General features: G+C 47.0%; 1 protein-coding gene across 1 annotated transcript; it reads left to right on the forward strand.

Moving 5' to 3' along the window:
- Window positions 1-3,584: 3,584 nt before the first annotated feature.
- Window positions 3,585-14,461, forward strand: PEX5 (peroxisomal biogenesis factor 5). Its single transcript, XM_040573958.1, is given in 20 exon segments — window positions 3,585-3,966; window positions 4,372-4,407; window positions 4,587-4,719; window positions 5,230-5,364; window positions 6,492-6,597; window positions 7,805-7,895; window positions 8,222-8,338; window positions 8,724-8,816; window positions 8,990-9,086; window positions 9,089-9,108; window positions 9,628-9,775; window positions 11,876-11,945; window positions 12,112-12,316; window positions 12,318-12,328; window positions 12,469-12,550; window positions 12,552-12,622; window positions 12,794-12,875; window positions 12,877-12,955; window positions 12,958-12,979; window positions 13,360-14,461. Coding segments are annotated over 20 exon segments (1,950 nt in total). The 5' UTR covers window positions 3,585-3,816; the 3' UTR covers window positions 13,562-14,461.
- Window positions 14,462-17,698: the final 3,237 nt, after the last annotated feature.

Genomic DNA, 17,698 nt, shown 5'->3' on the forward strand with positions numbered 1-17,698 from the left:
AAAACAAGATGTATTGAAAATAGTGTTAGGAGAATCTGATGCGGATTAGAAAACTTTAAGATTGGTTTTCACAGAAGATTGGATATCACAGAAGCACAGAATGGTTAGGGTTGGAAGGGACCTCTGGAGGTCATCTGGTCCAACCTCCCTCCTCAAGCAGGGACACCTAGAGCAGGTTGCCCAGGACCATGCCCAAGTGACTTTCGAAAATCTTCAAGGAGGGAGACTCCACAACTTCTCTGGGCAACCTGTGCCAGTGTTTTGTCACCCGCACGGTAAAGAAGTGCTTCCTGATGTTTAGACAGAACCTCCTATGTTCCGGTTTGTACCCACTGCCTCTTGTCCTGTCTCTGGGCACCACTGAAATAGCCTGGCTATGTCTTCATTGCTTCCTCCCCTCGGGTATGTATAGACATTGATAAGATCCCCCCCGAGCCTGCTCTTCTCCAGGCTGAACAGTTCCAACTCTCTCGGCCTCTCCTTATAGGAGAGGTGCTTCAGTCCCTTGATGCTAGACTCTTCAGTCCCTCTGCTAGACTCTTTCCAGTATGTCCACGTCTCTCTTGTACTGGGGTGCCCAGAATTGGACACAGCACTCCAGGTGCAGCCTAACCGGTGCTGAGCAGAGGGGAAGGATCCCCTCCCTTGACCTCTTGGTGATACTTTGCCTAGTGCAGCCAAGAATATCATTAGTCTTCTTAGCCGCAAGGGCACATTGCTATCTCATGTTCTACTTGGTGTCCACCAGGCCTGAGACTCCAGTGTGACTTACTTCGCTCTAGATCAATAGTGTGCCTGTTATCTGAGACAGCACTAACCTTAGAGGGGATGCAATGAATTTGGAAGACAAAATTAGTATTAAAATGATCTTAATCAATGGGACAAGGAGTCTGAAAGAGTAGGGCACCATTTATTACAGGCATGTACAAAGTTCTGCACTTAGAAATAATGACTTTCATAAATTTAGGATGGGGAATAGGTATGCAGAGACCTCCATTTTGTCACTGGTTTCCATCAGGCCCAGCACCTTCTGTAGAGTACTGGCTACCGTCAAACTGATAATGACAGAGGGATGCAGAGCACAACATGGCCTTTTCTGGAACTGTACAATCTGCTTTTCTCACCTCTCCAAGAGTTATCGAGGTCCCTTGATATTTCAGTTGTTACTGCCAAAATATTACACTGCAGGTAAGGCTCCATTGACTTTGCTCCTCTTCCTGTTGACTTTAGATCAGACCCTTTTTTTTCTACTTGCAAACAGAAATAATCTCTGCCTCAGCTGTCATTTCTGATTCCTCTAGTTGCATCACAGTCTTTTGAGACTGTGAGGGATAAATGGACCTACCCAACTTCTTGTCTAAGTGCTAGAAAGTCCCACTCTGCAGGTTTCTTTCTGTTTCAGCAGGTGGAGGGACATCCAGTCATCACTCTAGCCTTGGGCAATGACAAACCGTGATTGAGCCATGGAAGATGCTCTCTCAAGGCCTCTTACAGGCTGTATTCAGACTGTTGTAGATGATGCTATGTCATTTGCAGTAGACTGAAAGATTGCTTAAGGTTGGAACTGGTTCAATGGTGTGTGCTGCTTTGCAAGAGTCTTTAGTGAGCCTGATGGCCACCAAGAGCCAAGGAAAACACACCACCTTCCCAGAAGAGAAAGAGAGGAAGAGAAAAAAAAGAGAGGATACATTTTTCTTTAGTGTCTTGTCCCTGAATGTAGCAGAAATGAGCCTGGGTGCATTCCCTGTGGGGCCTGTTTTTGCTGTTCAGACTAAGAAAGCAATGCTGTGGGGATATTTTTACAGATCATTCTTTGAGACTCCCTGCTCTGAACCAGGAGAACAGTCTGGACAGGTATCATGGACATACCCCATTACAAGTGACCCTGATTATAAATGTATATAAATCAAAATTGATTTATAAATCAATTCTTCTTCACTTTCCAGTCTCTGATTGCTTTTGGATTTCTGACCATGCCATATCTCAACACCTACACACCCCTTCTCCCTGTCTTTGGGCAGTCTATTTTTTTTCCTAGGAGCAGCACTGTATGTCTGTTGTTCTTGAATGTAATTCAGGATTACGTCCAAAAGCCTCCTCCCCCTTTTGCTATCTCAAAATGCTCTTGCAACCCTTGACCCATTGAATGTATACAGGACTTGCATTTTATAATAGAAAGTAAGTCTTGTTTGTCATCCAGGGGCTTCACTCTGGATGAGTCAGCTCAGTGCCCTCATGATCCTAGGCTGACTGTGACTTACAGGCAAGTAGAGAGTAGTATCGTAAGGTGGACATCTGAAAGAGTGGGATGTATCGTGCCAGTGTGCATACCATGCGCAGCCTGGGGCTTTGTGTGCAAGAGTCCTTATGTAAATGTCTTTCAAATGTTGCCATCTTAATGCAGCTGCTTGCCAGATGTAGGACGTTTCAACATCAGTGTCTGAATTGATATCTGAAGTGTACTTTCAAAGTGAATCCTCCAGCAATCCTCACTTGCTGTGTTCTGGTTTGTATTGTAGAACAGTCTCAGTGTGTAAATTATATTTCCTCCAGGTGGAACTAGGCTAGTACATGAGCGGTATATAGGGGCACACCTAGTGCATTTTAACCACTAAAAGACCACAGGACCAGGGAAAACAAAACCCAAAATAAAGTTCCTCAAACATATTTGTTGTTGGTGTTGGATTTCTGGCCCCAGCTCTATCACTTTGGAGATTTGCTCCTGTTGAGCCATATTGCTTGCTAGCACAGACCTGGCTGTGGATGTCATACGCATTTCAAAGCCACAAGGAGAGCAGTCACGAAGACTTACTGCCAAAGAATAGTGCCTAAACCAGCACCAGACGTCAGCTTTTGGATAGATTATCTGCATTTGGGAAGTCTGAAGAGGACCCTGCAGAAGAAAATATTCCTTTTGAAAAGAAGAAGATGGGATTTGGGTCTGAAAACAACTTATTTCTAGCACCCTAGTTTCACAGGAGACAGTATACATCATGTAAACTCTTCTGTGTGGTTCTCTCATTCTTTTAGAGGCTACACGTGAATCAGCTCTGATTTTCCTGGTAGTTTGTTATTCCTTTGGGATCAGGAGTATAAAAGATGGATGAAAGCTTTAAATCCGCTCCTGCGTGGGCTCCTCTCCACGGGCTGCAGCTCCGGCCCGGGGCCTGCTCCTGCGGGGGCTCTCCATGGGCCGCAGCCTCCTCCAGGCCACATCCACCTGCTCCACCGGGGGCTCCTCCACGGGCTGCAGCGTGGAGATCTGCTCCGTGTGGGACCCGTGGGCTGCAGGGGGACAGCCTGCTCCACCAGGGGCCTCTCCACAGGCCGCAGGGAAAGTTCAGCTGCAGCACCTGGAGCACCTCCTGCCCTCCTTCTGCACTGACCCTGGGGCTGCAGGGCTGGTGCTCACTCCTTGCTCTCCCAGCTGCTGTTGCGCAGCAACACCCTCCCGCCCAGTGCCTGCTCTCTGTCCCTTTAAGGCGCTCGGCCGGGACGCTGCTCCTTTAAGCGCTGGCCCCGCCCCCGCCCGCCAGCCTCGCGAGCGCTCCGCTCCAGGTAAGGGTGCCGGCGGCGCGCCCCTGCCCCGCGGCCTGCTCCGCTGCCCGGGGCGCGCGGTGCCGGAGCGCGCGGGGCGGGCGGCGGGGGCGCGCCTGGCGGCGGAAGGAAGGGGCGGCCGGGCCCGTCCCGTCCCGTCCCGTCCCGTCCCGTCCCGTCCCGTCCCGTCCCGTCCCGTCCGACGCCCGCCCCGTGTCGCTGTCGCCCCCTGGGCCAGGTGCAGCCCGGAGGGGTCCGGCGCCGTCCCCGCCTGGCGCCATGGCCATGAGGGAGCTGGTGGAAGCGGAGTGCGGGGGCTCCAACCCCCTGCTGAAGCTGGCCGGCCACTTCACGCAGGACAAGGCCTTGCGGCAGGAAGGGCTGCAGGGCTCCCTGGCCTGGCCCTCCGGGGCTCCCGGCGCAGCAGCCGTGAGTGTCGGGCTCTGCTGGGGGCGGTGGGGTGGGCAGGCGCGGTGCTGGGCCCCGCTCTCGGTTGTCTTGTTCTGTGGGGAAAGCAGCCACAGGGTCACCTGGTTTGTCAGTGGGGCGGTGGGTCGAGGCCTTACCTGTAGAAGCTCCACCCGTGGATGTTGGGATGAAGTTGGTGGCCTCCCTGTTACAGGGGCTAAGCCAGAAGGGCACGGTGGGGAGGTTGGGCAATGCCGTTCAGGATATTCCTGCTCCTATAGTTTCCACATAAACAGGCAGCCAGCATAGGGAAGTGCAGTGAGCCTAATCTCAAGGAAGAGGAGGATGTGAACTAACCAGGTCACAGAGCGTGTGGAGGGGTATGGGATCAAAGTTGTTGGGATAATTGTCCACTATTCCCTTTAGGTATCCAAACCCCTGGGAGTAGCCTCTGAAGATGAGGTAAGAATGGACCAATGCATCCATCTCCTTACTGCTTTTCTCAACACTTAGTCAGCTGTTTTTCCCCTTACCGGATTTTATTCTTTCCTTCTGCTAAGTCCCTTTCTTTCTCATCCTCCATAGCTCTACTTGTTTGTCTTCTATGCTGTGTTCGTAATCCTGATAACTGTCTTTGGTAGCTGGTTGGAGAGTTCCTGCAAGAGCAGAATGCTCCTTTACTGTCCCGTGCACCGCAGACGTTTAAGATGGATGATCTGTTGGCTGAGATGCAGGAGATTGAACAGTCAAGCTTCCGACAGGCCCCTCAGCGAGGTAAGTGTAGCTGGAGTACGTGCTTACTGGAAAAGATCGTGGTGTTGCAGTTAAACTCTTAGCAGGGTGGCTCCCTGGAAGAGAAACCTCTGGGGGGGGAGGGATGGATCTAATTGTTGTCTTCAGCAGCAATAGCTAGGATCTTTGTGGTGATAGACGGCAAAAGGCGTGACTTGCAGCAACGATAACTGGCTAGATATGAGGAACCGTGTCTTCCCTTGGTGGGCAGTTGAGCACTGGAGCAGGTACTTAGGGAAGCTGGGGAATCTCCAGCGTTGGAGAAGTTCAGAAGCTACCTGTTCAATGCCCTGAGAAACTCTATCTAGCTTTGGTGGTATCCCGCTCTGCGACTTAACAACCTCCAGAGATTCCTTCCAAATGGAATCTTCAAGTCTCTTTATTCTAACAGAGAGAAAAGGACCTGATCAGAGGTGATGAGGGTTATCTGAAGGAGCATGGGACACTTAACGCCTTTGAGTCCTCTCATCTTCACTTGTGTTTTTCTTCTAGCTCCAGGTGTGGCAGCCCTGGCACTGTCTGAAAACTGGACCCAGGAATTCTTGGCTGCAGCAGATAATGCTGGTGATGTCTCTTCAGATTACAATGAGACTGACTGGTCGCAGGAATTCATTGCTGAAGTGACAGGTGAAGGGCCGCTCTTGGAATTATTGTTGAGAGGTTGCCCAGTCACATGCCTGCGTGCGGTGCAGAGTTACTGAATGTGAGACTGGAATAATGCTTTGGGACCAGCAGTCAGTGTTTACTGTAGTGGCTTTAATGGGAAGGCAAAAAAAAAATAAGCTGCTTTGGAATGGATTAGCTAAATTGTTCCCAAAGTGGTGTGGAAGCTTTTCTTCAGGTGTAAGGCTCTTTTATTTTCAGTTTGGGTTACTTGGAGAACTTGGGAGAAGCAGGCTATTCAAATATTCAAAGAAGCAGGCAAATTCTGGAGATGGTCTGGTACTGCTTCTCGCTTACGTATACTCTAATTCCCCCTGTTAAGGCTAAATTTGCCTGTGGTACTAAGGTAAATACTGTTTAGAGTGCTTTGGCCAATTATTTTTTCTTATTTTTTTTTGGGGGGGGCAACATTTTAGAATAAAAGTGGATTTTTTGCAAGTTGGAAAAGTGCAACGTGGATGTTTTTGGGATCAGAGGATAAGCTGTCTGTTCTAAGCGAGGTGGTAGTTTATCTGAAAAGCCATCTTCTATTTGTGTATAGAGCTGGGGCTTGGATATGATCCTGTGACCATCTATGACCTCACCTGGAAATTATGAGCAAGATTTAACTAGATCCTATTCTGTTCCCCAAGGGTGACACTATAGAGAGTCAGACAGTCCCATTCACTGTCACTCTTTGTATTCGTGGGAATATGAATCAACACATGCCAAGGTCTGAGAGAGTTCTGATGAAGAGCTAGTACTTCGTAAGTTGTAGTTTTGACAAAGACTTGTAATGCGTTGCTGATTTCCTTGACCTACATAATATCCCACATGGAGCAGCTGGTTAAGTTGTGAAATTGAAACAGAAGATAGATGTTGCCACCACAGAAGCATTTGTATTAATAGATGGTCTGAACTTAAGGCTTGATTATTTTCTATGTTTTAGATCAAAACAGTTAGAAACAAACATTAGCGATCTTTCTTTGAGGAGGTCTTTCCTGTATGTGTTAGATAACTCTGTGTAAAGTAGAGAGAGAAAAATCTGAATTTATTCTTAATGAAGTTCTGCCTATCTTACTATTCTTTCCCTGTACTGGTGTTTTATGCAGATCCGCTGTCTGTGTCCCCTGCCAAGTGGGCAGAAGAATACCTAGAGCAGTCAGAAGAAAAACTGTGGCTTGGGGAGTCGGAAGACCAGTCATTGGCAGATAAATGGTGTGTCTGTATTTTCAAGACTGTTACTGCTGTTGGGCACCTGGGTGGTTTAAGTTTGGATAGGTGATAAGAAATCTGTTATGGTTTGAATGCTTTGCAGTCATTTACCTAGACTGATGTTCTCTGACCTTCCATTTTAGAGAACAGAGAAAATGATGCTTGGACACTGAATCTTTTAAGAGATGCCAGTTTTCCTGTATTCCAGTTCCAGCAAATACTGCGATTGTGTAGTCTAACTTAATCTCATGTGTAGTGCAGAGCTCCTTAATGTGATTTGAAGAGTGAGTTCAATAACTCCTACTCAAGCAGAACTTGTTTTCTACAATAGATACTTAGATTTAGAGATCTGAAGTGCCAGACTCTACTAGCTGTAAGCTCTTATCACTTTGTTCTCCCTATTTGGCAAACAGCGTTTAGCTTTTCCTTAGCATATTTTAGATTCAGCCTTCCAGGCATTATTTCATGTGTTTCTGTGTGGTAGATTAAAGAACAGTCTATTGCTACTAAAAATCTTCTCTGTGTAGGTACTGTGGTGGACCACAGTCAAATATTTTCAAGTAAGCTAGCAAAACACACGCAAGCATTTGAACTAGTTAGATCTTTTGCTAAAACAGACTTTGCATATTTGGATGCTCTTTTTCTCCTGGCTTTTGCCTTTCCTGATATCTTTCTGCAAATACGGATGTTACTGAGTTACTGCCCCCAGTTTCAATTACTTCACCAAGACTTTCTGTAGTGGTAACACCTAGAACTGGTCCCATTCTGCAGTAAGCCAGAAAAAACACTGAATTGTGTGGTTGCTATGAGTCCTCAGTCCTCTTCTGAGTTGCTGCTTTTCCAAGATGCTGTTCCTCTTTCATGAGAATGACCTGCTTTCTCTTTCCTGAATGTATGACCTTGTAATTGGTGGCGCTAAAACTTCTAACGTTTGATAGCGTGTGAGCTTGCCAAGTAATCCAGACTGTTCTGCAGAATTGTGCTGGCACAGTAATCATTTAATTCCGCTACTGTTTGTCAGTCATTTGCAGACTTAACCTGGTAGTAATTTTGAATTTTTGCAGATGAATAAACGTACTGAATGACTTTGGTGAATCCTAGGGTTTGTATCCCTCAGTGCCTTAGTGCCCCGTTGTGTGGACTATTGTTAGAGAAAGAGTTCACTGTTGCTCAGTACCAGATATATCTTTCCCTTTTACTGCTACTGCAGGTATGAGGAGTATCAACCTGAGGATGATCTTAAGAAAACTGCTAGTGATTTTCTTTCTAAAGTGGATGATCCAAAACTCAACAGTTCTGAGGTGAGGAATTCTGTGACTGGGGCTGACAGATATCTAGTATGCATAAAGGGTGTGGGGAACTGAGAAGGGGGAAGACAGTAAATAAATAAAGCATCTTGCTGTCCAGTGCTTCTGTTTCTTCCCCGTTTCCGCAAAATTGAACCCAGTTCCCTCCAGATATTGTCCCTTTATACAACATCACTTTGAAGTGCTCTCCTGCCCACCTTTTCTGGCCTTCTGTGCTCACTTTGAGGAGAGAAATCCTCTTTGTGAAGGAGGGGGGGGACAGAAGGATTATTGGCAAAGCATCTGCCCAGCTCCACCCTTGTTTCATTTCTCTGCCACAGTTCCTAAAGTTTGTCCGCCAGATCGGAGATGGGAGGGTATCGATCGAAGCTAATAAGGTGACCCACAGAGACCAAGATCAGGCAGAGCAATGGGCAGCTGAGTTTATACAGCAGCAGGTAGGAGCCCCAGCTATATGTGCGCTGAAGGAGGAAAGTTCTTTGTCACAGTGCACAATCTGGGAGCAAGGGAGAATGGCAAGTCCAAATCTAAGCAATGCTTTACTAATGATTAGGCTGTGGGAGGTCAGGGAGGGGCTCTCGGACTCTTCATAGCAGAGTCTAGCCAGAAGCTGGGAAGGTATCTGGGCAGAGTGAGTGGTCTCATCTTCAGTAGCGCCTGGGAGGAAGGGTGTGTCCAAAAGAACTCATTTCTACTTTCCAGGCCATCAGTTCTTGCTGATGGGGAGGAGAGGTCATCACAGACCCTCCTGCTGGTTTGGGATGTGCACTGAGTTTGCCAAATCCTAAAAAGAAAGGTGTGTTTCTGTTTCCAAACTCCCAGGGGGCATCCGATGCCTGGGTGGATCAATTTACGCGATCTGGGAACATGTCAGCTCTTGATACGGAATTTGAGCAGGCAAAGACTGCTGTGGAGGTAAAGCTGGAGGGAGGGGAGGGCTGGGGTACCATCTGAGAGCCTGTGATAGGGTTACCTCTCTACTTTGCATGTTGTGAGGAGGGCTAGAGACACTTAAGAGGGTGTTCTCTGGGGTGTCTATAGATCTCAGTTAAAAGTTGTACTCTAGTCACTTCCTGTTCTTCCTTCAGTCAGATGTGGACTTCTGGGACAAACTCCAGGCAGAATGGGAGGAGATGGCCAAGAGAGATGCAGAGGCTCACCCTTGGCTCACTGATTATGAAGACCTCAATCCTCTTCATATGACAAGGTAATAGAGAACAGGGTTTCCTAGTACTATGATGAACTGCTTTGAGGAAACTGGCAGACTGTCTACCTTGTAAGTGAGCTACACAGACCCCAAGTGCTCTTAGGATTCCTTCTCATACCAATCATTTGCTGTCACTTGCACCCTAATCCCAGGTCAGCTAGGGGCTAAACCTACTGTTTTTACTTGTTCTGGTTTGCAGATGCTGTCTAGTTCTTGTCTAACATCAAATATCAGTTAGTGCTGGGATTCCTTGTAATGAGTGCAAGTGCCTACTCCCACCCAGATCTGATGAGACCAACACCAGATATATCATCTCTGTTGCAATTATTCCATGTCTACTATAGTCCAGGAAGGAAGAGGAGTCACTGTTCTGCTCCAAGCAAGCAGAGAGGATGAGGTGCTGGCTACTCTGTAGTTGGAATGTTTCTGATGTAGCAAGATGCGTGATGACCTGTAGAAAGTGCTTTTCTCCCTAAGCCTGTCTCCTGGCATTAGCCCTCTGCTTCTCTTCTGTGCTAGGGTTATCAGTTTGAAGAAGATAATCCCATGAGAGATCACCCTGATGCTTTTGAAGAGGGGCGGAAGCGCTTGGCAGAAGGTGACCTCCCCAATGCTGTCTTGCTCTTTGAGGCTGCAGTACAACAGAAGCCAGATCATATGGAGGTGAGTGAGACCAAAGGTAACAGATCTTGGCTACATGTCCTGCTACTTGGAGCCTTCCCCTTTGAGGTGTCAGGGTGTGTGTAAAAAGCTCACTTCCATGTTACGAGCTGTGCAGGGTGTATGAAAACATTCTGGTTTTCTGTGTCTCTGGGTATGTAGCTGATAATCTCTCTACAACTACCTGAAAGAAAGGTGTGGGGAGCTGGGGGTAAGCCTCTTCTCACAGGTAACTAGTGATAGGACTAGAGGGAATGGCCTCAAGTTGCACCAGGGGAGGTTTAAGTTAAAAATTAGAAGACATTTCTTCTCAGAAATGTCAGAATAGTCAGGCATTGGAACGGGTTGCCTGGGAAGTGGTAGAGTCACCATCCCTGGGAAAGGTTGGACATGGTGCATAGGGACATGGTTTAGTGGGTGATATTGGTGGTAGGGTGATGGTTGGATCAGATGATCTTGGAGGTCTTTTCCAACCTTTATGATTCTGTGATGTAAGTGAATTCCAAGGAGGTCTGTGGGCTTATAACTAAAGTCAGATGCACAAAGCCTTCTGGCTTGAAGCTGTGTAAAGTCACATGAGACTGACATAGAGCCAAGACAAGGAGTTTTCATCTCTTTAAGTTGTTTCTGTGGAAGTCTGCATTGGCATTTCAGGACTGGAGATGCTTGTGGTAGTGATGATGATTGTGCTACCACATACAGTGGTATGTGCTACCATGTACCATGTGTATGTGCTACTACAGTGCTACCATTTCTGGAGTGCCTACCTCAAAGATCCAGGGATGCTGAATACTTAGTGTAGCTGATTCAAGTCCTGCTATTTGCATATGATGGGATAACAACTAGTTTGTTAGTCCTCTTGGAACAAAAATTTTTTGGCTTCTGGGAATACAGGCATCTGATTTTTTAGGGTACTGGGAGTAGGTGAAAAGTAAGCAGATGTTCTGAAGATCTGCTTTTGCTTTAAAGTGGCCAAAAGGTGTGTTGCTAGTACTCCTTAAGAATCTGATACTCTGAGGCTGTGTGGGCTGCAGGCTGAGTATAATGGGGAAGTAGTTGAGACCTTCGGAGTAGAAATCTTGAACTTTTCCTGGCTAGCTGTATTGAAAAATGCTCTAAATTGTTCTGCTGTGACTCTGGAAAAAAGTACAGGAGAAGTCAAGTTCAGGTAGTGCAGTGATCAAATAGACTTGTACAATTGTTTCTGTGAAGGAAAATATCACAGTTCCCTTGGTCCAGATCACAACTTTACTTTCAATCTCTACTTTTCTCACTTCAGAACCCAATGCAGGCATGACTGGTGAGCTCTGTGTAGGATCTAGTTGTATGGTGAGGCACTAGAGATTTGAGGCAATAGATTGCCTCTTACTTGCTTGTGCAGGCAATTGCAGTATGTTTTGTGTGACTTAGGTTCAATAAGCAAGTACTTCATGCTGACAACCTAGCCAACTGTGCAGCCTGTTTAAGACCAAGGGGTGTGATTATCAACATAAAGTGAACAGGTACTTGCTTTAGGTTTAGTGCCTTAAATATTATATGTCAGCAGCCTGGAAATGGAAGTTTTTTTTGATGTTCTAGTGTCATGAGTAAAGAGCCAATAAAGCAACAGTGCTTCTACTTTCAGGTCTCATGGTCAATTCCCCAAGATTATCACTTGCAAGTGGACCTCTGCACAAGTATATGCAGCTGCATACATGAGGGTCTCATTATTAGCACTGCTGCTATGCTGTTTTGTTCTTAAGAAACCTGAAATCTGCTTTTCCCTTCTTCCTCTGCAGTTTGACCACAGTTAGAAGCTAAATATGGAGAATATGGGCTTAAAAGTGCTAAAATTGCAAACAGTTGCATTATGGTAGCTCTCCAGACATTCACCTGTTTTCACTAAAACACCAGTTTTATTGGCTTTGAGAGGCATATGGACCATAAAGTCTGTATATCTTTCCAGGACATTCATATGCATCTGTGGCTAATTGGTATAGTTGCATATACTTGGCCTCACTCTGAAAACGTGTGGGATAATGCCGTGGATTTAATCTCTGTGCCTTTGGCTTTTTTTTTTTTTTTTTTCTGGATCTGAAGAAATCTTAGACATCTTTATCTCCTCCAGGCTGGCAATATCTGGGAACCACCCAAGCAGAGAATGAACAGGAAACTCTTGGCAATCCGTGCTCTCAGACGTGAGTGTTTGGGTAGATTCTCTGAGCCACACTTCTTGTCTGTGCGTAATGCTCAACGACTGTGTGGCTAGCGTTGTGTGCTTTGCCTTGATTATATTATCTCTATATCTGAGTATATCCCATTTTTGATTTAATACTGTAGTTGTTTTTCTTTCTAAACCTGCAGATGCTTGGAACTGCAGCCTGGGAACCTCACAGCACTTATGGCTTTAGCGGTCAGCTTCACCAACGAGTCCTTGCAGAAGCAGGCGTGTGAGACTCTGCGGGACTGGCTACGCCACAAACCTGCATATGCTCACCTGCTGGAGAAGGAGCCAGGGGAGAGTGCCTCAGGGCCAAATCTTGGGCATTCCAAGCATGTGCTTGGTTCCTCTGCTGTCTGAGTGAGTTGGGGGTGTACAAATTAAGCCTTCAGCTTAACGGCTTCTTGGCAGGTTGGGACTGGGCCGGGCAGATGTTAGTGGGCAACCCAAGGTCAGCTTGCTCTACTGTGTACAAATGTCCTTGTTCCATGCTTTTCCAGCTCACTTTTTGTGGAGGGTCAAAGAGCTGTTCTTAGCAGCTGTGCGCAGCAACCCTCAACTGTTGATCCTGATGTTCAGTGTGGGCCTGGGTGTCCTTTTCAACCTTAGTGGCGAATACGAGAAGGCTGTGGATTGCTTCAGTGCCGCACCTTAGTGTGCGCCCCAATGTAAGAAAGGGCAGAGTGGGGGTGCTGGAGGTACCTGGAGGTTTATGGGTGGAGATGCTGTTTATATGAGAGGCACATCTTTTGAAGTGGAAGAGTAAGGCAGATACGTTGGTTAGGGAGGGTTGGCTTGGAGCTTAAAAGAACCGGTTTGTCTCAGCCGTTTATCTCTGTCCCCTCCTCCAGGACCATCTTCTCTCTGGAACAAGCTTGGTGCCACCCTGGCCAATGGGAATCGGAGTTGAGGAAGCTGTGGCTGCATATCGGCGGGCACTGGAGCTCCAGCCAGGATATATCCGCTCTCGATACAACTTGGGCATCAGCGCATCAACTTAGGTGCCCACCGGTGAGCATAGGATGGGCAGATCTGCTGTGACCCATGAGTGTGTGTATGTGTGTCCGAGAGAGACCGCAGCAGGTTACTAGGGCAGTGCTGTGCTGTCTGCAGCCTTCCCATTGCATAGGTAAACAGAGATTGTGTGAAATCTGCCCTGAGAACAAAATGTCAGGCAGATCCACTTGGAGTAGGAGCTATCTGGACTTCAGTTTCTGTTAAGAGACAAAAGGGGGAACTCGGGGCTCGGGGCTTGGAGTTGGGGAAAGATCTGATGAAGAGGGTGAAACTGTTTTGGAGGGGAAGAAGTAGCAGTTTAGAAGCAAATGGGGAGGGGAGTTTGAGATGTACCATCTTCTCCAATAAGCATGTATATGTTCTCATGTTGACAGTGAGGCTGTGGAGCACTTCTTAGAGGCTTTGCACATGCAGCAGAAGAGCCGAGGTCCACGGGGGCAGCAAGGCGCTATGTCTGACAACATCTGGAGCACTCTTCGCATGGCCCTCTCCATGCTGGGGCAGAGTGACCTGTACAGGGCAGCTGATGCCCATGACCTTCCCACACTGCTTCAGGCATTTGGCCTCCAGCAGTGACGCTGGGATGGGCTCCCCTGTGAGTGCAGGTTTGGCCCAGCCCAGCAGTGACCTTCCCTAGACAGAAAATGTTCACTAGGGTTCACACACACCTTTGCTCCGGTAGGGCAGACCAATGGCAGCCGTTTCTTGAAGGACCTTCTGCTGAAGTGTGGAACTTCCCCTGCCTGTCTGTTGTGGCCTGAGCATCTCTGAGCAGTTCACACTATCATATCCGTGGCTGACTGACACTCTGCTAGGCAGATGATCAAAGTGGGAAAACAGCAAGTCTTGCCAGAGTGCATCTGAAGTAGTAAACCAGCGTGGCTTTGAGACATTACGATAGCCATTCTGCAGAGACTAGCTGCTGGACATGTCTTGAAGACTGGTTGCTTTGGTGGGGTGGGATTGCCATTTGGTGAAACATTGAAACATTCTGGGTTTTCAGTATGCTTCCCCCATGTATGTGCTTGCATGTGTGTATATGTGGGTTGCTAGAAAAAGCTGAGGAGAGCAGTTCCCTTTTCTGGGTAATAGTAAATTCATGGTACAACCAGATGTTAATATCTCAGTGTCTTCATGGGCCTTTTGAGAGCAATGTGTTGTACTTGTGCTAGGGACGTGGGTGGAGGCCCTTAGCCTGCAGGGGTAAGAAGAGATCCTAGCTCTCAGACTTGAGGCAATGCAACAGGAACAAAAGCCTAAATGTAATCTCCCAGAATATAGTGAGGAAAGGGTCAAGTCTTAATTTTTCACTTGATCGTCTGTCATTGTTTTTCCTTTGTGCAGAAGTTCCCCATCTTGTCTGTATTGAATCTTGTTAATTATAAATATCTGTATATGATTCTGTTGGGGAAAATGTTTTAATTGTAAAATATTTTGTATAATAGAGCGGGGGGAGAATTAAAATTGCCAAAATTACATCTTTCTCTGTGCCTCTGTTGAAGCTGCGTGCAATGGGTAGTGTAGATCTCTGAGGGTACAAGCCCACTGGAATGCAAAACACAGATCTGCATCTTTGTCTCCCATTTCAACTCAGGTTCTGCTTTATTGATAGCTCATGCAAATGAAGCTTAAAGGGACCTAATTTTGCTGTAGCCAGAGGCCTCAGTTCTGTGAGCCTGCAAAAGAGCTTCACTGTACCAAAAGCTCTATTTTCCTGCTTAGGCTTAGGGGTCAGTGAAGCACCTTTTTTCTTTTTCTTGTTATCTGCTATGAGGGAAGCTGTTACATTTATCACTTCTTGGAGGAACCTGACTGCTGCAGTAGTCAAGACCAGGAGCACTTATCCTTCCTTTTCCACCAGGCACCTGTTTCTTCATACTTCTGCCCCACAGGCTTGTTTCTCGTGCTATATCCTCTGCAATAACAATGAGGAGCAGAGTGTGTGTGGAGGGAGCAGTTCTTACTGTATGTTTTCAGATCCCCTAGGTTCCCTTGTCTCTCATCCAGCACTGTGGCACTGAACATGCATGCGCTGTGTTGAAATTGCTCTAATGCATATGAAACAATTTGCTGCTTGTGCCATCTGAAAGAAAGGAAAATGCTACTCCTGCTTCCAACTCACACACTTAGCTCTTCTCGTGGTCAAAGATGTGCCTTTTGCTTTTTACTTATTTCTATCCTTCTTTGGTCAGTGGAAAAAAAGTCAGTCCCTATGCTACTTATAACCTGCTGTTCACATTTTGCACTTTTTCCCCTATGTTCCTCTCTATTCACACTCTCACTGCTTTACCTTCTCTTTTTGTCAGCCAAGTGCCATTAATGCTTTTCTCCTTCATTCCTTAATTGTCAGTTTCCCTCTATTTTGCTCTCTTAACCTTGTGTTTCGTGTCCTTCGCTATCACGTCCCCTACTGCCTTTGTAGCTAGTCATCAGCATTTGTTCTTTTTCTGTGTAAATTGTTCTCACTTCCTACCATCCTTCCCACCTTAAATAATCGCCACAGTATCTGCGCTACCTTTGCTGAGGTCAAATCTTCACCAAGATGCTAGTCTGTCTTTCTCCCAGGGCTGAGTATCACAGAATCACAAAATCATCTAGGTTGGAAGAGACCTCCAAGATCACCAAGTCCAACCTCTGACCTAACACTAACAAGTCCTCCAGTAAACCATATCACTAAGCTCAACATCTAAACGTCTCTTAAAGACCTCCAGGGATGGTGACTCAACCACTTCCCTGGGCAGCCCATTCCAATGCCTAACAACCCTTTCAGTAAAGAAGTTCCTCCCAATATCCAACCTAAACCTCCCCTGGCGCAACTTTAGTGCATTCCCCCTCGTCCTGTCAGCAGGCACGTGGGAGAATAGACCAACCCCTACCTCCCTGCAGCCTCCTTTAAGGTACCTATAGAGAGCGATAAGGTCGCCCCGAGCCTCCTCTTCTCCAGGCTGAACAAGCCCAGCTCCCTCAGCCGCTCCTCGTAAGACTTGTTCTCCAGACCCCTCACCAGCTTTGTTGTCCTTCTCTGGACTCTCTTGAGCACCTCCATGTCCTTCTTGTACTGAGGGGCCCAAAACTGAACACAGTACTTGAGGTGCGGCCTCACCAGAGCCGAGTACAGAGGGACAATCACTTCCCTGGTCCTGCTGGCCACACTGCTTCTTATGCAAGCCAGGATGCTGTTGGCCTTCTTGGCCACCTGAGCACACTGCTGGCTCATATTCAGCCGACTATCAACCAGTACTCCCAGGTTCTTCTCTGCCAGGTAGCTTTCCAGCCACTCATCTCCCAGCCTGTAGCTCTGCTTGGGGTTGTTGTGCCCCAGGTGCAGGACCCGGCACTTGGCCTTGTTGAACTTCATACAGTTGACCTCAGCCCATCGGTCCAGCCTACCCAGATTGTCCTGCAGAGCCTTCCTACCCTCGAGCAGATCAACACATGCACCTAACTTGGTGTGGTGTGCAAGCTTACTGAGGGTGCACTCGATCCCCTCATCCAGATCATCGATAAAGATATTAAAGAGGACTGGCCCCAGTACCTAGCCCTGGGGGACTCCACTAGTAACCGGCCTCCAACTGGATTTGACTCCAATAAAGGTTAAGCTGCCTCTTTCCAGACCATGTCTAACCTTGTCCTGTTAAGAACTGTAAGAATTCTCTTTGGAAACAGATTATTAGTGCTGAGAAGAGCAGCTGAATGGTATCAACGTTCTGGTAACAGTTTACACCTTTTGCCTGCTATCTGCAACACTGCATCTCTGACCACCTTCAAACCAGATTTGCAATGGGGCTCTAAGTGGCTTGATGGGTGGGAGGGAACATGACCTAGTTTGCATTTTCATCCAAATCCACATCTTCTGTTGCTAAGCCCTGCTGTCCAGTGGAGGGTGTAGCAGGCACTGAGTATTTTAGGTTAACGGAAAGATAAGGTAGTGAGGAACCTTCAGAGGTCTGTAATCAACTGCTCACAATAGGCCTAATGCGAATGCTAGATCAGGGTGCCTGAGGGCCTTAAATGATTGTGCTCTGCAATTTCCATCTTTATTTTTTGTACTTCTTCTAACAGATGAAACAGTTGTAGGGCCTGTCACCACCAAAAGCACATCAGGAATTCAAGCAGGATCTTTGTTCTTTACCAGTTACATGGGCATCACAGGACACAAACCAGGTCTTTCACAGGGCACTAGGCAAGTGCACAGAAGAACTGTATTTAGATATGCAAAGTATTTTATTTTGTTTTAAGACTGTTACCTCTTGTGGTCCCCTACTTCTAGTACTGTATGACATGGCTAATAATTGGTCTTGGGGTCAACCTCCTGTAGTTTTATTGATCTTTCACTCCCTTCTTTAGTGTCTTCTTTCTAAATAGGATGGTGCTAGTACTGCCCATTTCTCTCCAGGGGGAGCCCTTTCCCTAGCTCTGTACCCTGGGCTTCTGTAACTTTTCACTTTTACGGTATTATTTCTAATATCCTACATGCCGTAACTTGCTTCAAGGGCTCAGAACACAAACACCATGCCTCTTTCTTCTCTGAGTCAGACTCAGATCCTCAAAAATCTTTTGGCAGGCAATAGTTTGTTGCTGTGGAAGAACAGAAAGCACAGCAGTATTCCCCACCTGCAGCAAAAGAGACAGGCCAGCAAGACAGGACACTTCGTCACAGCAGACTTTGGCAGCTTCTCCATATCTCTTTTTGACCTAGGCATGTGTTTCACT

Source organism: Cygnus olor, chromosome 1 (assembly GCF_009769625.2).
Source record: "Cygnus olor isolate bCygOlo1 chromosome 1, bCygOlo1.pri.v2, whole genome shotgun sequence".
Classification (NCBI taxonomy): domain Eukaryota; kingdom Metazoa; phylum Chordata; class Aves; order Anseriformes; family Anatidae; genus Cygnus; species Cygnus olor.